General features: G+C 39.2%; 2 protein-coding genes across 5 annotated transcripts in view; one reads left to right on the top strand and one right to left on the bottom strand.

Annotated features, from left to right (window-relative positions):
- The window catches only part of LOC149317979 (RNA-binding protein FXR1), a 47,264-nt gene extending 38,687 nt beyond the window's left edge, over window positions 1-8,577 (top strand). For 2 of the 3 annotated variants that reach the window (XM_089508769.1, XM_089508771.1), the window contains exons 12-17: window positions 106-313; window positions 1,225-1,431; window positions 2,099-2,299; window positions 3,205-3,285; window positions 5,360-5,451; window positions 7,545-8,577. In XM_089508769.1, coding sequence (XP_089364895.1) covers window positions 106-313; window positions 1,225-1,431; window positions 2,099-2,299; window positions 3,205-3,285; window positions 5,360-5,451; window positions 7,545-7,715 — 960 coding nt within the window. In that variant the 3' untranslated portion in view covers window positions 7,716-8,577. The remainder of the gene's footprint in view (window positions 1-105; window positions 314-1,224; window positions 1,432-2,098; window positions 2,300-3,204; window positions 3,286-5,359; window positions 5,452-7,544) is intronic. The other variant, XM_089508770.1, reaches the window with a different exon arrangement.
- Window positions 8,578-10,178: 1,601 nt separating this feature from the next.
- LOC149317978 (mitochondrial import inner membrane translocase subunit TIM14) lies at window positions 10,179-20,245 on the bottom strand. Of its 2 annotated transcripts, none has more exons than XM_089508772.1 (6): window positions 20,147-20,245; window positions 15,324-15,375; window positions 13,197-13,270; window positions 12,579-12,655; window positions 11,750-11,820; window positions 10,179-10,986 (listed from the first exon to the last, which is right to left on the bottom strand). In XM_089508772.1, exons 1-6 carry the CDS (start codon window positions 20,147-20,149, stop codon window positions 10,916-10,918), a joined length of 348 nt encoding a protein of 115 aa, XP_089364898.1. In that variant the 5' UTR covers window positions 20,150-20,245; the 3' UTR covers window positions 10,179-10,915. The 2 variants fall into 2 exon arrangements, with proteins under 2 accessions (XP_089364898.1, XP_089364899.1); XM_089508773.1 differs by lacking the exon at window positions 20,147-20,245 and adding an exon at window positions 16,433-16,939.
- Between the last annotated feature and the right edge of the window lie 276 nt (window positions 20,246-20,521).

The following is a 20,521-nucleotide window of genomic DNA, read 5'->3' as shown; positions in this document are numbered from 1 at the left end:
GGGCTAACATAATAGTTAGTTACTTTCAATTTTTAAAAAGTGTATTAAAATGTTTATTTTTAAAGCAACAGAGGGGAACTGCATGTATTTTAACTCTCAATATAGGAAGTAGAACAGCTGCGGATGGAGAGGCTCCAAATTGATGAACAGCTGCGTCAAATTGGCATGGGTTTCAGACCTTCATCTACTAGGGGGGCTGAAAAGGAGAAGGGCTATACCACTGATGAGAGCAACCCTTCCTCTGTGCAAGGCTCCAGATCCTACAGTGGAAGGGGTAGAGGACGAAGAGGCCCCAATTACACCTCTGGCTATGGTGAGTATACTTAAAGATGTGTGATAAAACTCAAAAAGCACAATATACATGTTGCAAGCTTTCGAAGCTCTACTGGCTTCTTCATCAGGAAAGGTGTTAAAAACCATACAGGATCAAAAATTGAAGATTTGTATAGTGCATATTGTATTACTGGTTTTTATCTATTTTTATGATGTGTTTGTAACTGGTTTTAATTCTGTGTAAACTGCTTTGATCTTTTGGAAAAGCGGTATATAAATAAAATTTATTATTATTATTATTATTATTATTATTATTATTAAGATGTTAGTCATAGGCCTGCTTTTTGTTGTTTTTGTTCTTAGCTCCGATGGTATGGAGGGGTATTTCTGGCACCTCCTCCTTCTGGTTATGTGGCTCCTGGGAGATTCTCAAAGTCCAGGACATTTAACATAAGGCTGCAGTTATTATGGAAAGATCATGGCAGAGTCCAAGCTGTAGGTGTTTTGTGTTGAAATAGTTTAGGCATTTATTACCATTGCATACAGTTCTTGAAATTTTCTGATGTTTAATATAAAAATCCAGAGTAATAAAACGGATTTTGGGGTCATGGACTTGAAATATGGTTTGTTTTTGCCTTTGTCTTGCAACATATTTTTTTACTTATCTCTGCAAACACAGGAACCAAGGTCCTGTATTTTAGCAATCTAACTTCATTAGTTCCACAATATTGTTCAAGCTTCTTGTTACTCTGGCTTAGGGAAAAGATGGATTGACCATTTTTATTTTTGTTATTGTTGTTAGAATAGGCAACTTTTAAGAAATGAATTGCCCAACAGCAACTGTGATTTTAAAGCCTTAGAGATTTTGATGTTAGCTCAACTCCTTGGTGAAACCTCTTTTAAAAGGTCATAGAACAGTATTCTATTTCTTCTCTCTTGTTCTCTCTAAAGGAACAAATTCTGAGCTGTCGAATCCTTCTGAAACAGAATCAGAAAGGAAAGATGAATTGAGTGATTGGTCATTGGCTGGTGATGATGACCGGGAGAGTCGACACCAACGTGACAGCAGAAGGCGTCCACCAGGGGGAAGAGGACGCAGTGTTTCTGGAGGTCGTGGACGAGGCGGCCCCCGAGGTGGAAAGTCATCTATCAGTTCTGGTATGTATTTGAGGATATGATAAAATTCTGCTGCAACAAGTGTTTGTTGACACTTGTTCTGGAACTTCTACTATGGATTTCATTGATCTGGAAATTACAACCACATGTGCAGATTTGTAGTTCAGAAGGGTTTATTCCTCCTAAACGTGAAGCTTTCAACATTCTTGTCTCAGAGGTAACACGAAATCATGGCATGCAGAGAATTACTTTTCTAGATGTCAGTTTGGAGACCCCATGAAAGAGATTTTGGAACAAATTTAACTTTCGGTTTTAGATTTCAAATAGAGGAGTTTGCATTAAAACCCATTACTGGATGTTCTGGATGGCAGGAACTTGGTTGGGCCTTCTGGAAAAGATTATTGATGTGCTCTGCCTCTTCGAGGTATATCCCATCCTCCCTTCCTCTCTTGCTTCAAGATCTATGATAATTTATTCCTTTTAAGAACAACTGTGACATTCCTTAGTGACTTAACTTCTTCCCAAGACTTGCCCTTTAGTGAAGTCAAGGAATAATTCATAAGACATTTATCTTGGATTAGACTACTATTTCTCTGTTCCTGAAAGATTGCTAGGTTAACATTTTTTAAAGATGTAGATGAAAACACCATAAAAAAAATCTCTCACTAATTACCCTTATGTGATCCTTGTTTATTTCTGTTTGCTGTAGTGCTGAAAGATCCAGACAGCAATCCCTACAGTTTGCTTGATAACACAGAGTCTGACCAGACTGCAGACACAGATGCAAGTGAATCTCATCACAGCAGTAACCGACGTAGGCGATCCCGCAGACGGAGGACCGATGAAGATGCCGTGTTAATGGATGGGATGACAGAATCCGACACAGCATCAGTTAATGAAAATGGCTTAGGTATGTAAATGATTTATGAACAAAACTGAATGCCCTTTACCTCCCCCCAAATTAAAGCAACCTGTTTTGGTTTATGAACTTGTTCTTTATTATGTTTGTTTCCTTGTTGTTCAGTGTAGTTTCCTCATCTTTTGTGGTATTAAAGGACTTCATTTCTATACTGGAACCAGAACAATGGGCTAAATGGTATCTAGAAGGGCAGTATAAGAGTTCATTTTCTGTTGATTGTATTAGAGATCATTTTTAGCATCTACTAAGTTGGGAACAGGAGTACGCGACTCAGCAGCCCCATGGTTAGATTATTTGTTTTGTTACCCTATTACCCTGTGTATACCCAACCCATTCATAGTGATGGGATAAGAGGGCATATGTTGAACCCATTCAGAAGACAAACTTCCATACAGACATCTGCCATGAAGAGCAATTTAAGGTGGGAAAGTCAGATGAATTATACTGTACTCTTCAGCACCTGTTTAGTGAAGTAAACAAACCCAAAATTATCCTTGGACTTGAGTTGTTGTGTTACTGAACTTTGGAGAGAAGGAAATTGAGTTAAGGAGAAGGACAAAGTTTCTTGCTCCTCTGAATTCACTAGAACTCTTATATAAGTAGTTTCAGGACTGTAGTGTGTGTTCTTCATTCAAGAACTGCTACTTAGTGATAGCAATAGTTTCTGTAAATTACACAAATTTCAGTATGATGAAGTATAATATTTAATATCAATTTAAATACCAACTGAAATGTAGATTTAAGCTGTAGTAACTTACTCCCCAGATGTGTGAAATGGTAGTATGTTTTAACCATTCAGAAGGTTTTTTCCTTTGAATGTGTTTTGTGTTACACGTGAGAATGCTAGCAGGACACTTTAATACTGAGATGGTTCATGGCAAAACTTTCACTTGCAGATGATAGAGACAAAAAACCCCAGCGACGCAATCGTAGTCGCAGGCGTCGCTTCAGGGGTCAGGCAGAAGATAGACAGCCAGGTAACTTGAGTGGAGAGGTGGTGGATCACCTCAGGCACAAGCATGAAGGAATGCTCCATGTCTGCTGTTTCTGTTCCTCCTAAACATGTGTAAAGCTGCCTCTTGTCCATAATGATTGCTTAATAACTAATCAAAGTGCAAGATGAAAAACTGTTGGCAAGACTGTTTAATGAAACAAATGATGCCTTTTACCTGTTCTATATACAGTTGTAAATCCTGTTGAAATTCTGGAGAAACACCCATGGATGTCAGAGATTCAAGGTTATGCTGTGTTCAGAGCAGTATTACCCAATAGTTTCTGTTTTCTGGGCTTCTGGCATCTGTTCTTGGTAATAGGGATTCTATCCAGGTTACTAGTGTTGTAGCAATTAATATGGGAGAATACCAGGAATCATGTCTAAATTACAACAAAACTAGTTGCATGTTCTTGTTTGGTATTGTTTGATGCATTTCTTTAATGTGTACTGACATCTTCTGTTTTAAAGTGATAAAAGTTCTAACTTGTGTTATAACTGTCCTGTATTTGTTGCACTTACAATACCTTGGCTGTTACATTGAGTAACCTCAGAAGTATTTCAGTTTGTTCACTAAAATGTTGTACATTTTACTCAAGCTGTGATTCATTATAGGGTGATATCTTTGCTTCACACTCCGCGCACACAAAACGGCTGAATAGCCTTTGAGAAATAAAATATATTTCAGATATTTAAATGATGTTTCATATCAGCACAGCAGGAAACAGATACAGTATTCATCTAAATGCCACAAAAATCCATAAGGGGATTTTTCTTCTTAAAATTGCAAGAATGACTGCCTTTTTTGTATATTTTTTTTCACTTTTGCAAGATCATAGTTGCCAGAAATACCCCTAAAGATACCGGATCCCATCTGATTTTGAAAGCTAAGCACAGTCAGTTCTGGTTAGCACTTGGATGGGAGAGCACTAATGAACACCAGGGACTGTAGGCTACATTTCAGAGGAAGGAACTAGCAAAGTCACCTCTTAGTAGTCATTGTCTTAAACCTTATGAAATTCATGGGGCCACCATAAGTTGACAGGAGAGTTGAAGGCAGATGCACACACCAGTGCAGAAGGTTATCTAGCCTGTCATCATAGCAGGAATCTTGATAAACTGTTTGAAGCAAACATATTGGTTTAATCTTAGATTTTTCTAAAAGCACAAATATGTGGCTAGCTTAATGCTGTGAAATATCTTCAGAAATGTAAGCCTAAATCCTGTTTTAGTTTTGACAAAAACCAGTGGGATTTACCTACATGTTGACTTACTCAGCAATTAATTGAATGCGTCTATTCTAGTTAGGACTAATCAACAGGATGCCAACCAGTAGTTTGGGTGAACTGTTGCTGCATGGCTTGCAAATGTTTCCTGCCTCATAACTAGTACCCTATTCCCATACAGGCTGCATTATGAAATTTACTTTGAAACCAGGGCTTCTGCATTTCACTCTTCTCCCCTATCTGTTTCTTCAACATGCTGATTATGTGTACAGTCAAAAGGGGAAAGCCAGCTACCAAACCTATCTTCTGTGACAATTTTATAAAACAACTGCTTGCAACTTTTCAGCACCATCAGTAATGACCACATTAACCCGTACCAGAGCCTTAGAGCTCAAGCCTGAAGGATCTCCATGCCAGCTGAAAATTGGGAGAATGTAATTGGGATGCAGTTGGTATCATACCTGACCAGTCTTTTTCTGAGAAAAGGAATAAGTAGAATCCTCACCTTTTTAATATTTCTCCTGAAATCAAAGGATAATTGGGGAAATTGCTTTTTAAAAAAGTTTATTAGGTTTAACGCTCAGTAAGAAACTTTGGGATATGTGTTGAAGTGACTTCACACAAAAAATTGTTTAGATTCCTTTGCAAACTCCAAACCAGGGAGTCTTGGGTTCTGTACACATTACTGGGCATCAGAATCTCCCTTGCCTGGTGGGTAAAGAGATGGCAACTTTAAAAGGCATTCTCAAAATGGGCCTTTGAGGATTGAAATGAGCGATTTCCTGTTATTTGAATATAGAGTAATGTTTTTAAAAATTATTTGTTGTTTTACAGTAACTGTTGCAGATTATATATCAAGAGCAGAATCTCAGAGTAGACAAAGGAATCTGCCAAGAGAAGCACTAGCCAAATCCAAGAAAGAAGTGGTAAGGAAAATGAAAGAAAATATATAATGATATGACTATATAAATACTTGTTGGCCCCTTAAAAAACTTGGGACCAGTAGTTTTTTGGATTTTGGAATATTTGCATATTCATAATGAGATGTTGTAGATGAGCCCAAGTCTAATCATGAAATTCATGTATGTTTCATGTACAACTTGTACCCAACCTGAAGGCAATTTTATTTATCATATTTGTAATAATCTTGTACATGAAACAAAATTTGTGTACATTGAACCATCACAAAGCAAAAGTGTCCCTATCTCAGCTATCCATGTGAATGGAATGTGAATGTGATTTTGGAGTATTTTGGATTTAGGAATTCCAGATGAGGGAGACTCAACCTGTATTCGTATCTGGTAGTAACATGTATCCTGGTGTTGATCTGTATAGACAGCATTTTCTGTAGTAGCACCTTGATGGTGAAACTGCCCCTGATGTAGGGTGGGCTGGCTGCTGTAGGGTGGGCTGACTGGCTGCATCGTTGTGCCAGTGAACTGTATGTAGGTCTTTCGTTTTAAAGTTGGAGTTAACTTGTTTTTTATATTGTATCATACATCATTTGATGAGCAATGAGTAACTGATTTTATTAAAGCTAGCCCAAAGAAAGGAAGAAGGCATGGATCATTTTACTTATTGGCAAATGTTGGGTATGGATTTATCCTTCTTAATGTTCTGCACCTACAAAAGGATGGCAGGCTCAGTATTTTTGTGATAATTAGAATGCTCCCACTATATATAGAATTGTTACTAAAACACATTATGCAACAGTGGTCTTCCCTGAATTTTAAAAAGGGTAATTAAAGATAAATAAATTAGAATTCTAGAGTTGAAAGAAACCACAAGAGCCACACAGTCCAACCCCCTACTATACAGGAACCCACAATCAAAGTACCCTTGAGAGATGGCCATCCAGCCTCTGTTTAAAGACCTCCAAAGAAGATTCCACTCTACTACAAGGCAGCTTGTTCAGCTATTGAACAGCTTTTACTGTCAAGATGTTCTTCCTAATGTTGAGCTGGAGGTCGACTTATAGTCAAGTATTTGGGGCCAATTGCTGGAAAGAGTTTGTCTGTCCATGAGCTTTTCCCTAATCCTCTTTCTCAATAAAAGAGGGGGAGACCCTGCTAGAAAACAAAGCAATTTTCCTTGGCTACAAACTCCCAGTTCACAAAAGGAATTTGAAAAGAAACACTCTGCTCCTTAGCAGCAGCACCTTGAAGTGCAATATTATTTTGAGTTCAGTTTATTGGTCTAGACCAGGGGCAGTGGTGGTTTGATATTTTGTGTTCAAGTTAGAGCCTAGATGCTTGGGCAAAATACACCATTACATTTAAAATGTACATTTTACACAACTTCTTCATATTAGCTACTACCCAGTTGACTTATGGTGACCCTTTGAATAAGAGACCTCCAAGGCTCTATCTGGACTGCAGAAATAATGCAGTTTGACACTGCTTTAATTGCTGTGGCTCAATCCTGGGTTCTGTAGTTTGTTGTGGCATCAGAACCCTCTGACAGAGAAAGCTAAATATCTCACAAAACTACAAATGCCAGAATTCCATAGCATTGGGTCATGGCAGTTAAAGTAGTGTCAAACTGCATTAATTCTGAAGTGCAGACACAGCCCCCATTACCCTGTTACCAACAGCCTTGCACAGGTTTTGCAAACTCAGGGCTGTGGCTTGAAGCTTTCCACCTATTCTTCTCTAATTTGCTGTATGCCTTCACGTTATTTCCCACTTATGGCTACCCTAAGGTAAATGTTCATGGGGTTTTCTTGGCAAGTTTCTTTAGAGGGTTTGCCATTGCCATCCTGAGGCTGAGAGAGAGAGAGACTTACCCAATGTCACCAGCAGGTTTCTGTGGCCAAGCTGGGATTTGAACCCTGGTCTCCAGAGTCACTGTAACGTTCAAACCACTATGACATACTGGCTCTCCACTTACTTCTCTACTACCTCTTAAAATTACACACATTTTCTTCTTATCACTGAGCTTGGGGGGGGGGGGTAGTTTTAACTTGTGTGAAAATTTTCAGATGGTTCTGTCACTAAATTTTGGGTTTTCTTCCAAAAAGGCAAAAGATGTGATCGAAGAAGTTGCTGTTCCTGAAAAGGCTATAAATGGTCCTGCAGTTGTTCCTGGAACTGAGCCTTCAAAGCTGCAGCATAGTCCTGAAGAAAGGCCTAGTACTGTACAAGAAGATGGAAATAAACAGGAAGAAGCTGTGTTGAATGGTGTTTCATAAACAGAGTTCCTAGTTTACAGTTCTTTTACATTACATTTTACAATAGTGCTTGTATAAGCTTGCCAAAGATAGAATATGGATTGCGAGTCTTGACACCGCACTTTCAGTTCCTCCATTTTGGAAAACAGAACAGGGAGGGATCCTGAAGAAATCCAATGTTGAACATACTTTGACACCTACTGTGTTATAAATATCATCAGATGTGCCTTGAGAATAGTATATGTAACATTTAAATAAAAACAAATTGCTGGCTATAGGAAATGTTATTTTGTTTTCAAAATATGGCAGAGATGTGGGGGGAGGGGGAATCCCTAACATAATCTTCTTTATGAAAGCATTAGCTGCTTTTGTTACATTTTTAATAATATGCAACCACTTCTTCACCTGAGGAAAACTAGAAAAATGCAGTCTAAAATATTTTGCACTGAACTGTAATTTCTCCATTAGTTTAGTCTGGAAACTGGTCTGTTTTAATACATGTTTTTTAAATGCTGTATGTAGTGGGGGAAAACTGCAGACCACTGGAATACATTTATTAAATTCTCAATCTGCAGGGATATTGGGTGACATTGGCAGTGACTGTTCTACATTGAGGCTTTGTTTGATTTATTTATTAAACTGTACAGTATTTAAAAATCAAACATAGCTTTAGTTAAAACACTTAAGCTGAAATAGTCATGTCCATTAAGACATAACCAGAACTACTGAAAAGATCAATTTCCAGAAAGTTTATTCTGTATAAACTACATACGTTAGTCCTTAGAGTATTTTTATTTTTGTTTTGGTTGTTTGATGTGCAATATGTTTTTGTATGCTGGTAGAAAAATAAATAAACTTTGATCTTCCATTGGTTGATCTTTAAGTACTTGCCACAGTTATGAATTCATTATAATAATTTATTAAATTCAGAACCAGAACTTTGCTTTGCCTCTGCTGATCCACATGGATCAGGTAACATGAGAAGGGAAATCTTTACTACACTGTCTCCTTTTCCTTACAGGTTGAATGCATCTGGAAGGGATATTCTTTCCTCATGGCATTTCTTTTATTGCTCTAAATAGCAATTCTTCATATCATTGTAAAGTAATACTTAATGCAAGAGGAACAAATGCTTAAATCTCCCACAGTAGTATGGCTCCAAACTAGTTCCCCTTCCAGATTTTTATTTCTGTAGTTTAAAAACCTGGTGATTCAGTCAGAACTATTTTTGCCAAGACCTCAGGAAAGCATTTCACTGCTGCACAAGACTTCAGGAAAGCATTTCATTTGTAGTGATGGTAGATATTTGTAACATGTATTATTTATAAATATGTTGTTCAACTTCTTGTTACTTTGTACTGTAAGAAAATTATCCTTATCCAGGAAACAAAACTGTAGCAAGCTTCATGGGTACTTCATATTTAAATGATATATTTGATTTAATTCCGTATGTTAGCCACTCACTCCTATTCTGCTTATGATTGAAAATCTGGACTCAGCATGCTGGTTTGATTTTGCTCTTATTCATTTCCCTCAATTTGCTCCTCTAAGGGTTACAGGGCACTGGACAATTAAACATGTATTTAAGTAGTAATGATCCACCAGCTTTCCAGAATTGAAGCCAATACAGAATCCCTAGTATTAAAAATGTTCAGTGATCTGGAAGAGCAGTTTTGTGTAGTCACCACTATAACCAAAGAACTATTGTGTTCCATCATGTTCCTATCATTGGTAAAGTCAAACCCTCAGCTTAAGAATTCACTCCTCCCTGGAGCACAGAAGAAAGCCATGGTCTGACACCTTATATACCTGAGTATTGAGACCTACTCAGCGACTAACTGTGAACATTGTGGGTTTTTCGGGCTATGTGGCCATGTTCTAGAAGAGTTTCTTCCTGATATTTTGCCAGCATCTGTGGCTGGCATAGATGCTGGCGAAACATCAGGAAGAAACTCTTCTAGAACATGGCCACATAGCCCGAAAAACCCACAAAAAACTATGGATGCCAGCCATGAAAGCCTTCGACTTCACAAAGTCTAATGCTTCTTTCCCTCCCAATCCTTTCTCTTTCTTCTTTTAAACTGTAAACATGAATGCATTTACTCTGCTGTTTCTGAACTCTTAAGCTCTGGCAGCCGTCTTAGCTGGATGAAATAACAATACAATAACTAAACATCCTATTAGGTCTGTAAAACCAAGTTCTTTTCAGAACAGCTCCATAGCTTTTGTTGATGCACACCAGTAAACCTGCTGCTATAAATTATACAGTCTTGAATGTTTAATAGTGGCATATGCAAAGGATTTAGGAAGGACTGATCTGTCAGCCAAACTTACCATCTAAAAACAAAAGGCTTAGTTGTATTTCTTTATGGAACCTGTATAACTACAGCATATGGCAGACGATAATGGATTAATATTAAGAACTTAAATATACATATACGTTTCTGTTTGGAGCTAAAATGACTACTCTCCGTCCCCTTCCCCCACCCCCCCACCCCAAATCCATGGCTCCTTTACTTTTGTTTCTTTTAACAATTATTGAAGTGCTGTCTTCAGAAGTTCAGATCATGAGAGTAAGGATGACATTTAGAATGTAAAATTGGGCCTTCCTCGATGTAAAAAATAGTTACCTGGAAGAACATACTTCAAACGCCTCGTGGGCATGTTGAGATTCTCAATGTAAGTCCTCATCCCTGGTGGTGTTTTGAAGGACAAATGGAATTTAAGAACGCCACAGCAAATCTCATTTTGGTTAGGCTTCTGTAACTTTGAGCTACAGTTGAAGTAAAATTGTACCAGTTTTATTGCTCAGAAACCAAAATAGTTGTAGAATAGCTGAATGCATCATGTTGGGCTATTTTAGATGTTCCATGATAATTCATACAATTGTCTCCTTTTTACCTGCTAAAGAAAATATTTTAAAATGTCACATTATAGCAGTCTTCTTAACCCAGTCTTGGATGTCAACGCAGCAGCAGGAACTTCAGAGACCAGCATCTGACTTGAAACTGACTGAATACTACTGATGGCTTGCATGTCTCTAGCTGCCTTCATTCTTTTACCAGACACTGCAGATAAGGCTTCTGAAAATAAGCAAAGAAGAAGCCAATCCCCTACACTTGAAGTTCCTCATGGTAGACAAGAGTTTCGTTTTTCATTAATGTTTGGGTTATTTCAACAATATACTCTTAAGTCACTGATCATGGACTCAAGGGCTGTCTTCACTTTTTAGCTTGACCTTCCAGCAAATCTTTAGCTTCATTAATTTTGGCTGCCACATATGGAGATCCACCTAGAAAAGAGGAAAATATGGATGTCATAATCCACAAAAGAAGAATATTTGTCCTATAACTTTTTCCAAAGATACACTTTGCACAGAATTGATATAAAGCATAGGGTGAACTTAATTATTTGAGAAAATAGCCTATTATGTAAATAGCAATGTATATGCAAAGTTCTTGCTAACGTACCAGTGCTATTGAAAATAAAAGGCAATCTTTCCATACATTGTAAAAACCTAAGTTGTCTCTTTAGGGAAGGCTTTCAGACAAATTGAGATGAAGAAAAGTAGGTCATGAAAATCCACTATATGATCTTGGGCAAGTCTCTGAGCCTCAAAGGATGGCAGTGGCAAAACTCTGAAGAAACTTGCCAAGAAAACACTATGATAGTTTGCCTTAGGGTTGTCATGAGTTGGAAACTACTTGAAGGAACACAATAACAACAGCTCAGTGGCCAAAGCTGTCCCTTCAAACTTATTTGATCTCACATCATAGCTGCATTCTAGATTAGCATGAGAATATATAGAGGCCCTCTCTTTGCTCTCAAGACATTGGAACCCATCTGATCTTGGAAGTGTCAGCCCCAGTTAGTACTTGGATAGGAGACCACCAATAAATACCAGGTGCTGTAGGCTGGACCTGAGAGGAAGGAACTGACAAAACCACCTCTGAGTATTCCTTGTCTAAGAAAACCCTGTGAAATTCATGGAGTTTCCATAAGTTGACAAGTGACTTGAAAGTACACATGCACATATATATTCTGATCTGATTTACCTTTATCAGGATGATTCAGTAGCATGATTCGCCTGTGAGCTTCTCTAATTTTTCCTTTATTAGCTGTAGGACTAATAGATAGATATATTTAAAAACCTACTGGTAGATCAATTTCATATTCAAATGAAGAACTAGCATCCTGTAATAATTTTGTCAAGATGTAAATGACAGGGACAGATTCTTTACCTCTGCTTATAAAATGGCAATTAATGGGAAGTTGGTCAGTTCTAATATAGCCTAACTAAAGTAATTCTGAGCTACACAATAATATTTTAAAAATTCTAGCAACAGGCACAATAACCTATTCTACCCGATTTCTCTGTAACTGCACAAATTGGTAGATAAAACTAGAATATGTATCTGTAAGCCAACTTGGGTCCCTTTCTGGGAGATAGGTGACAGAAATGAAATGTTTTTAAAAAAATCTTCCCTGGTTCCATTGTTGATCCCTCTATAGCTGGTAAAGGTATATAGTGAAATACCACTTCACAACTATTGTTTGTTTGCCTCGGAGCCCTAAAGTTGGCTGTATTCAAACAATGAATCTTAGCAGTACTGAACATTTACCATATGACATAAAGTCACCATCTCAAGTGCCCCTGTCATTAGCAAAACCTTTGGCAGTTAAGGTATATACGGAGTTGCAGTCTACTTCAGAGAGCTAGTACTTTTTGGTAATTTTCTATAGCTATAAAGTTATCTGGATTAAATTTTAACATAGCAAGCATGATAACAACTAGGAAAGGGTTACTAAGATCCGTTGTCCCCCCCAACCCTGCCACATTTTTGGAAAAGATCCTGTTATTGAACCTGAAACTGATTTATTTACCTCACTCCTAGTATTAAAGCAGCTTCACGCTTGGTCATTTTGGCTTCAAATCCTCCTCTGTAATACCCACTGAAGGTCTGAAATAAGATATCAGTATTACAAAAGTGTTAAGCAAAGCCATCACCAATAAGCAAGAAGATTCAAAACCCCTATCACCGATTTTGCCAAAAAGCATGGAACAGGCTATTCACCTCCACAATAATAGGCAAAGGAGTATAGTAGGCGAATACAGTTTCCCACCCTTTCAATCTCCTTCCATCACTTTCTTCCTAGTCTGAGACAAAAAATGATCACAAATGCATACTGCTCATTACAGTTATCCCTCCATTTTTGCGCAGGATCCATTCCAGACCACCCCCCTGCGAAAATGGAAATTCACACATTCAAGTGTGCGTGTCATTTTAACTCTCCCCGCTTGCTGGTCCATGAACGACTGTGACTGCAGACCTGAAGTCCACAAAAATGGGGGAGGACTGTAATTACTATAAACTAGATTTTGTAATGAAGCACAGAATTCAAAATCCTCACTTGTTAATTTTGTTCACTGTCAATGGGAACTAGTGCAAAAAGGAGGGAAACAATATTGATGCCAAACAAAATTGAGTAAAATAAACTCACAGCTTTGGGCAGGGATTGAAGAGCTTGCTTTACTTGTGGTTCCATTTGCTTCATTGCTTTCAGTGCATAACGACCTCAAAGAAAGGAAGAATGCCAATTCAGCTACTTTGAGAGTGATTGAGAGATTCTGATGGTGCAGCTGGCCAGGAGAGACTGGATGATGCACAATGCTTCCAAATAGGCTACGTACTAGTGCAACATGTGCAAGAGGCTGCAGACAAGTGTATAAATTCTTCCCTAGTACCAGGCTATTTACTGATGTCTCCCATTAGTCTATCTAGAAACTGAACCTGGACCTTACAGCCATTGCACCAATATATTTAGTCCTCTGTTAATCCTGAGTAAAGATAGGGGCTACCACAAATGCAGGAATTTAGCACATGCTACTTTCCAAGAGTCTATACACAAAGGACTTTATTGCATCACCTCCGGTGCCCGACTTACCTCTTCCAAATTTTATCCAAATTCGGAAGTTAGGCTGATTTTATCGCACTGACATTTCCCTCAAATCAGCTTCCCGTTGCTTCCAGTGTTGAATTTGGGCCCCATAAGTCACTTTGGCTGCATTTTTTTTCCAAATCAGAAGCTTCAGGCTAACTTCTGAATTTGGCTCAAATTCGTAAGAGATAAGTCAGGCACTGGAGGCGATGTGATTAAAGTCCAAAGACAGTAAATGCACAGGAAATATTTATACTACAAATGTATCCTTCTATATTTTCTTCATCTCTAGAGTTCTCAGATTATTTAAAACCACACATGGGCTACCTTGAAGCTCTTGAGCCACATAAAGCCCCCATCAATTTTTTTTCCTACTGCAAGTGACTGAAATACAAGCTCCTCCCCCCCGAACCTAGTTCTCCTGAGAGCAGAGATACAATTGAAAAGGAAAGGCAAAACGAGGCTTAAATTAAGAATAGCATCCTGTTGATGTTTTACATATATTTACATAAATGCTCTTATATATGTGGTTGTATTTTTGGCCATGGCTAAATGTCCACATTCAGTTGAAGGTTGCAGAAGCAGATCTGACTATATAGTGTCATTGTGCAAGTGAATGCATATCACATTTGTTTGGACATTCAGTTGTTCTGTGTTGCAATTCACTAATGCACAATCATTTCATAACTGTAGGTGTAAAATCACACTTTCCTTTAAATAGGATCTGGGCCTATTTTTCTTGAAACCATAATTATTCCAGGATTTTTAGAAACAAGTCCATTTGGGAATAATTATTTTTAAAATATGCCATAGATCCTTGAATCATGCCTTGTACCAAGACATTGCTCTATCTATTGTACTTAACATTTTAAATGCTAAATCAGAGGGCATTGGAAATACCACCTATGTACCAAGTTGAGCTATGTACAAAAAGCAAAAGTAGTTGCTCATCAGAAACAAACTCCATTCTCGAAAATCACCAAAGTCCCAGCAGCTCCAGAATTATGCACTTTAAGATTTGAAACTGATGCTTGGGCACTGCAATTTATCCTCAACAAAGAGTGGGATGTATGTATGTAAAATCTATCCTTTGTCTCTTCAAAAATCATATCAACAGTTAGAGGAGGAAATTACTAGGTCCCTGTCATTTGAATCAATCTCTAGAGCAATAAGATGAGTCCTTATATCAGGATAATAATACCAAAGATAAAAAAGCAATGCATCTGCTGTTATATCTTTTTAAATCAACTTGCTACAAACTACACATACCTCATACAGGATAGAGTACGTGTGGGGCTCTCCACACATTCAACTGTACATACCACAACACAAATTACATTTAAAAGGGAGCCCAAGTTCAAAGAGCTTGAGAGACAACGATTTAGAGTTTGCATAGTTTTATGCTATGTACATCTCCCTCCATATGTAGCACCTAAGTCAAGGCCACATCAAGACTGATACAGAAAATGGCATACGTTAAAATAATCTGGTAAAAAAGATTTTTATGAAGGAAAAGAGGTTAATAGCAAGATGCTACTAAAATATGCAGATTTGGCACTGAGGCACTACTTTTCCACTTGTGAATGTCACCCAAAGTAAGCTTGGCAGGCTAGCAGGGCAACCCTCACTGGACTATATGAAGCATTGTTCAAACGAGAGAGAAATAAATCATGTAGTCCAAATACATACCTGCATACCCAGCAGCAGCTATTGTCAGACCAACAGCTATCAAAGTGCTAGCCTAAAAAAAAAGAAAGGGAAGGAGAAAGCAATACCATAAAATGAAAAAGTAGCAAATTTCAATATAATAAATATACAGTCATCCCTCCATATTTGTGGCTTTGATATTTGCGGATTTGATTATTCACAGATTTCATTAATATGTTCTCTCTAGGACTGGATAGGTCCTCCAGTGCAACTCTGTGGTCAACTTTCAGTTGCACTGAAAGACTATTTGTGGCTACTCCATTGCCATTCTATGGTCAGTGTATGTTGGACATTGACCACAGAGTTGCACTGGAGGACCTAGAGATTCCAAGAGAGGTGTCCTCTCAGGTAAAAATGTGGTGTTTTTGTTATTTGCAGTTTTTCCATATTCACGGGGGTCTTGTTCCCCTACCCTAGCGAATATGGAGGGAAAACTGTAGATACTACTGGGACTCAGATGGTTTGAGTTGTAAAAAGAAAAAATCAGCCTAAACCTATCATAAATGGATGAGCTGTGGATTGCTCATACATTACAGAGAACCTTAACTGGCACTTTTCAGCCCATTCTTGCTCCTGAATCCTCACAGCATTCTCTCAACAGTTACTCCAGACCCTCAAATCTAGCTGTAGGATAGGCACCATGCACTACAGGTCTGTGCAATTGCTGAAACATTAATACATTTTTGTTTTTCATTTAAGATGTATTTTACTGTATTCTTCAAAGTTTAGCTCTCTCTACATTCTGACCCTTTCAGCTTTTAGGCTAGTGTTTGATCTTATAAAGAATACAGTATTGGAAAACTATTCACAAACCCTTCAGACCTCATCTGCTGTACACCCCCATTCTGTTTAAAAGTGTCCCCAAAAACTCTGGAATGGATTTGCATAGTGGCAGATAGGGCTGCAAAAGGACATGGAACATCTCTTCCTCTGGCAGTGTCTGCTGTGCAAGTGAAGCGATACAGCTGGACATAACCAATCAATTTAATTAAGTATGGGAAAAAATACATATCATGAGTTACAAGAGGCAAAATTATCTTGGTCTATTAAAAGATCATTACATGGCAAAATCTAAATTCACTGGAACTCACCCACTACACACAAAAAGCTCCTGCTTCCAAGCAATTCTCTGAACTATTTGGACAGAAACCTGGCCTTCAGAAGAAACAATGGCTACAGATTTATTATTTCGTCTTGCCAAACTCTTTTAACTTTTCTGTGTCTTATACATGAAATAGGAACTGTGGCAATCTATTTCCCAGGGTTGTTTCAGAGTATTTAAAAAATGAACAAATAATAGAAGGCGATCCCTGTCTTTTCCAGTGATAGAAAATGGTCCAAGTCACCAGTTTTTGTTACTCTTTAACTGTATATTTTGTACCCTTTATACACACTTGCAGCTGTGTGGGAACTATTCTGCTTTTCTATGCAGCTGAACAAGTAAAAATTTCATGGAAAAAGACCATGTGATATGCACTTAGTGTTGCCAGGTTTTCAAAACAGCAATGAAGAACAGTCCAAATTCATGACGTGCAGGATTGACAACCAGAAAATAACTATTAACTAGCTTGTGTTCTAATACCAAATGAAAGTATTGCTTTCAGTTCACGTCACCATGTATTTCTTTCTATGTAAAATTAACATACTATCTACAGTCATAAATTATGTAATGTACACATTTCTGACTTTATGTAGGGCCCATACACCAAAAAATGAAAGATTTTTTGGCATATGGTTCAATCTATATAAAAGGAAAAGCTTTCCAATCCTCAAATAGAGGACATCCCTTATAATAAGGGACACCTGCTAGTCCTATAAACACCATATTAATGCTTCCATTGTTCAGCTACAGCTCAGGTAATGGGAATGCGCCATGGTTCTTGTGCAGCTGCCGAAATGAATAAAAGGAAGAATAATTAGTATATAGAGGGTGGTAGGAATGGATTCCTCCCCTGCTTCCATTATTTCAATTCACTTTGTATACATACAAAGTCTTAGTCGATGGCCAAAGTTAAATGATGCCACAGGGCTCTTCAAATGCTGCCATTTTAGGTTCTGAATGTTTCCATTTTTGCCTCACATCTAAATCCTATCAAAACCCTCCAACTATGTGTTATGCAGATGATACATATGAATTTAGCAACTCCGAGCTTGGAGTGGTAGTACTTCTGTCAAAAAAGATAGGAATAATTACCATTTTAAGTCAGATAAATGGTTTGTCCAATCTAACTTTCTGTTTTAATTGTGGTAATCCACACCTCAAGATCACATATGAATAAAACCTATGGTTAAAAGCTGACCAAAGCATTGTTAAATGATCTTGAATGTTATCCCTTAGTATGATAAAGGTCCAAAGCACACTCCAGAAACAATCCAGTTTGAGACTGCTTTAACTGCCCTGGCTCAGTGCTAAGGAATCCTGGGAATTGTAGTTTATTGTGGCACCAGACCTCTCTATCAGAGAGGGCTAAATGCCTCACAAAATTACAGTTCCAAGAATTCCCAAGCATTGAGCCAGGGCAGTTAAAGTGGCCTCAAACTGGACTATTTCTGCAGTGTGCTTTGGACCAAACTTGAAAAAGCCATCGCTAATCCTTATCTGTTAGCCAGAGCCTGCTTTTCCCTCGCCCCCCAATTCTGACATTCAATGAGACAATCCCTGTCAATAAGCAAATCCTATTTAGTTATCATGGTCAGTAATCAATAAAAAGCTATGGCAGTCATATTGGCCATATTTTTTAAAAAAGATAAAAACATAATTACAGTACTTTTTTTAGGCCTTCTCAAAGTTCAAAACAATGTGCAACTTCTATAAATATCTAGATCTCTCCAGCAGGTTATTGTGGGTTGGTGATGGCAGTTGGAGACATGGGACAGGAAAGGTGGGAAGACTGGCCTGTTGTTGGAGTCTGCATAGTCAAGTTATAGGAATGAATGGGGGAAGAGGGTTTGCAGGCATTTGAATTGGGCTTTATTAGTTTTCTGTGGGTTTTCCAGGCTATGCGGCTGTGTTCTGGAAGGAATTATTCCTGACGTTTCGTGTGCATCTGTGGCTGGTATCTTCAGAGGTTGCTAGCATGGAAGTGTGTGGGGTATATATAGTTGTGTGACCTTTGATTGTGAGGAAGTGGTTTACAGGTTAATCTGTACACAAGTATATGTACCCCACACACTTCCATGCCACCAACCTCTGAAGATGCCAGCCACAGATGCAGGCAAAACGTCAGGAATAAATCCTTCCAGAATGTGGCCACATACGCTGGAAAACCCACAGAAAACTATGGACTGCGGCCGTGAAAGCCTTGGGCTTTATTAGGTTTTGTGATGGTTTCTGATGTCATGTAGAACTTCCACAAGAATTGCTGGGAAGCAGAAAGATGCAAGCCATTAATAAACCACTCTCAGATGTTTGGAAACAGGAAATTTAGCAGTTACTAAAAAGAGTCTCATTTCCGGACAAAATACATGCTCCTAGCTAGAGAGAATACTTCCACGTAGTTACTCTGCAGAGTGGATGTTTATCATAATTACAGACAAGTAGATCCCAGTCTTGGATCCCCAAAGGCTGCTGAACTACAACTCCCACAGTTCCATGCCGGCTGGTCTTCTGAGAGTTGGTCCAACAACAGCCGGTGCCCCAAGATCAGGAAGGAAGCACTGATGAAGACAATGAAGACTCTAAAGATGGCAAGCAGGCAGCTCTTTTTCAGGGCAAGACATTGACCAAAGAAGCAAACTAAAGAGAGCCGGGAGTTGCTATTCTGTGCCTTCAAGCTGTTTCCGACTTATGGCGACCCTATAATGGGGTAGTCTCTTCAGGGGAGGTTGCCATTGCCTTCTCCTGAGGCTGAGAGCCTGTGACTTGTCCAATGTCACCCAGATGCGTGGTCCAACGCTCAAATCACTAGGTCACGCTGGCTCTCTGAAACTGGGAGGCGACACCAGGTTTGCGTAAGAGAAACAATCCAGCTAAAGTAGACTGAAATACAGAGTGGAATCTATTGAATCCGATCCATGACTCCAATATAAGGCTGCAGTCCCACTGCACTTCCTTAGGACTGACTGGCCAGACAGGTCTTCCATCTCAGCCTTCAGTCCAGGAGAAATTCCAAAATGTCCTCCATTTTGAGCATGACAAGCATGACTTTATCTTTATATGAATGTTTTCAGCTTTTCTTAAGGCGGCTTAAAATGTCTGACAAAAACTACAGTTCCCAGGATGCCCTTGTATTGAGCCGGGCCCCTTAGAGCCAGCTCAAACTGGGCTGCCTCTGCGGTGCGGTTCGGACCCTGGTCGCCCGAGAGTGACTCAGAAGCCTTAACTTGTACTTCTGAGTCTTTTTAGCTTTTCTTTTGGAATGTCCTCCATTCTGCGGCACCTTTTGCCGGGAGACACTTGGTCACCTGGGCATGACTCTGAAGCATTAATTCAGTTGTCCCCAAACTGTGACTCTTAAGGGATTTTGGACTTCAGCTCCCAGAATCCCAGACTATTGGTCACTTTGGCTGAGGCTTCTGGGAGCTGAAGTCCAAAATCTCTTAAGGGGCACAGTTTGGGAGCCACTGCATATTTCCATGAGTGTTTTTGGCTTTTCTTTTGCAATGTCCTCCATTTTGTGGCACCTTTTGTGGGGTCACCCTGAGCATGACTAGAAGCATGGGTTTTAGAGTTGGTATGAGCCTTTCTTTGGCCACATGCCCTCCAGGCTCCACTTCTGCTGGGAGGTCCTCCATTTTGAGGTGCCTGGCCCTCCTTTACAGTGAGGACACCTCCCCCAGAGAAGAGCCCCCTCGCAGCTACTCACCATGGCGCCAGGTGGAAACTGCAGGGAGCAAAGCCCCTGCGGCCGCCGCCCTCGAGAGTCCGGGCCAGACTGAGCGCCCGGCCTTTCCCTTCGCCTAAGCAGCCCTGCTGCCGTAAAGCAAACCCAGGCCTCGCGAGCGTCGCAAAACACCCAAAGCCACGCCCCCTTCCCATGGCTGGCCTGTTACTTACCTCAGAAAATGAGACCCGCGCTAGTAGTGGGCGGGGAAGGATGGCTCTTCCTCCCTCAGTGCGAGGGCTATTGTTCCCCCTTTAATTGTTTAAGCACAAAACACCAGAAAGGGAGGGTGGGCTAATGGTCTGGATTATCATCATCATCATTGTTATTATTTACATTATTATCTATAGGGGCAAC

This window comes from Sceloporus occidentalis, unplaced genomic scaffold (genome assembly GCF_023333645.1).
Source record: "Sceloporus occidentalis isolate IW3139 unplaced genomic scaffold, rSceOcc1.0.p SCAF_2, whole genome shotgun sequence".
NCBI classification, from domain to species: domain Eukaryota; kingdom Metazoa; phylum Chordata; class Lepidosauria; order Squamata; family Phrynosomatidae; genus Sceloporus; species Sceloporus occidentalis.
The sequence above is the reverse complement of the archived record's forward strand: the minus strand, read 5'-3'. Positions and strand labels throughout refer to the sequence as shown.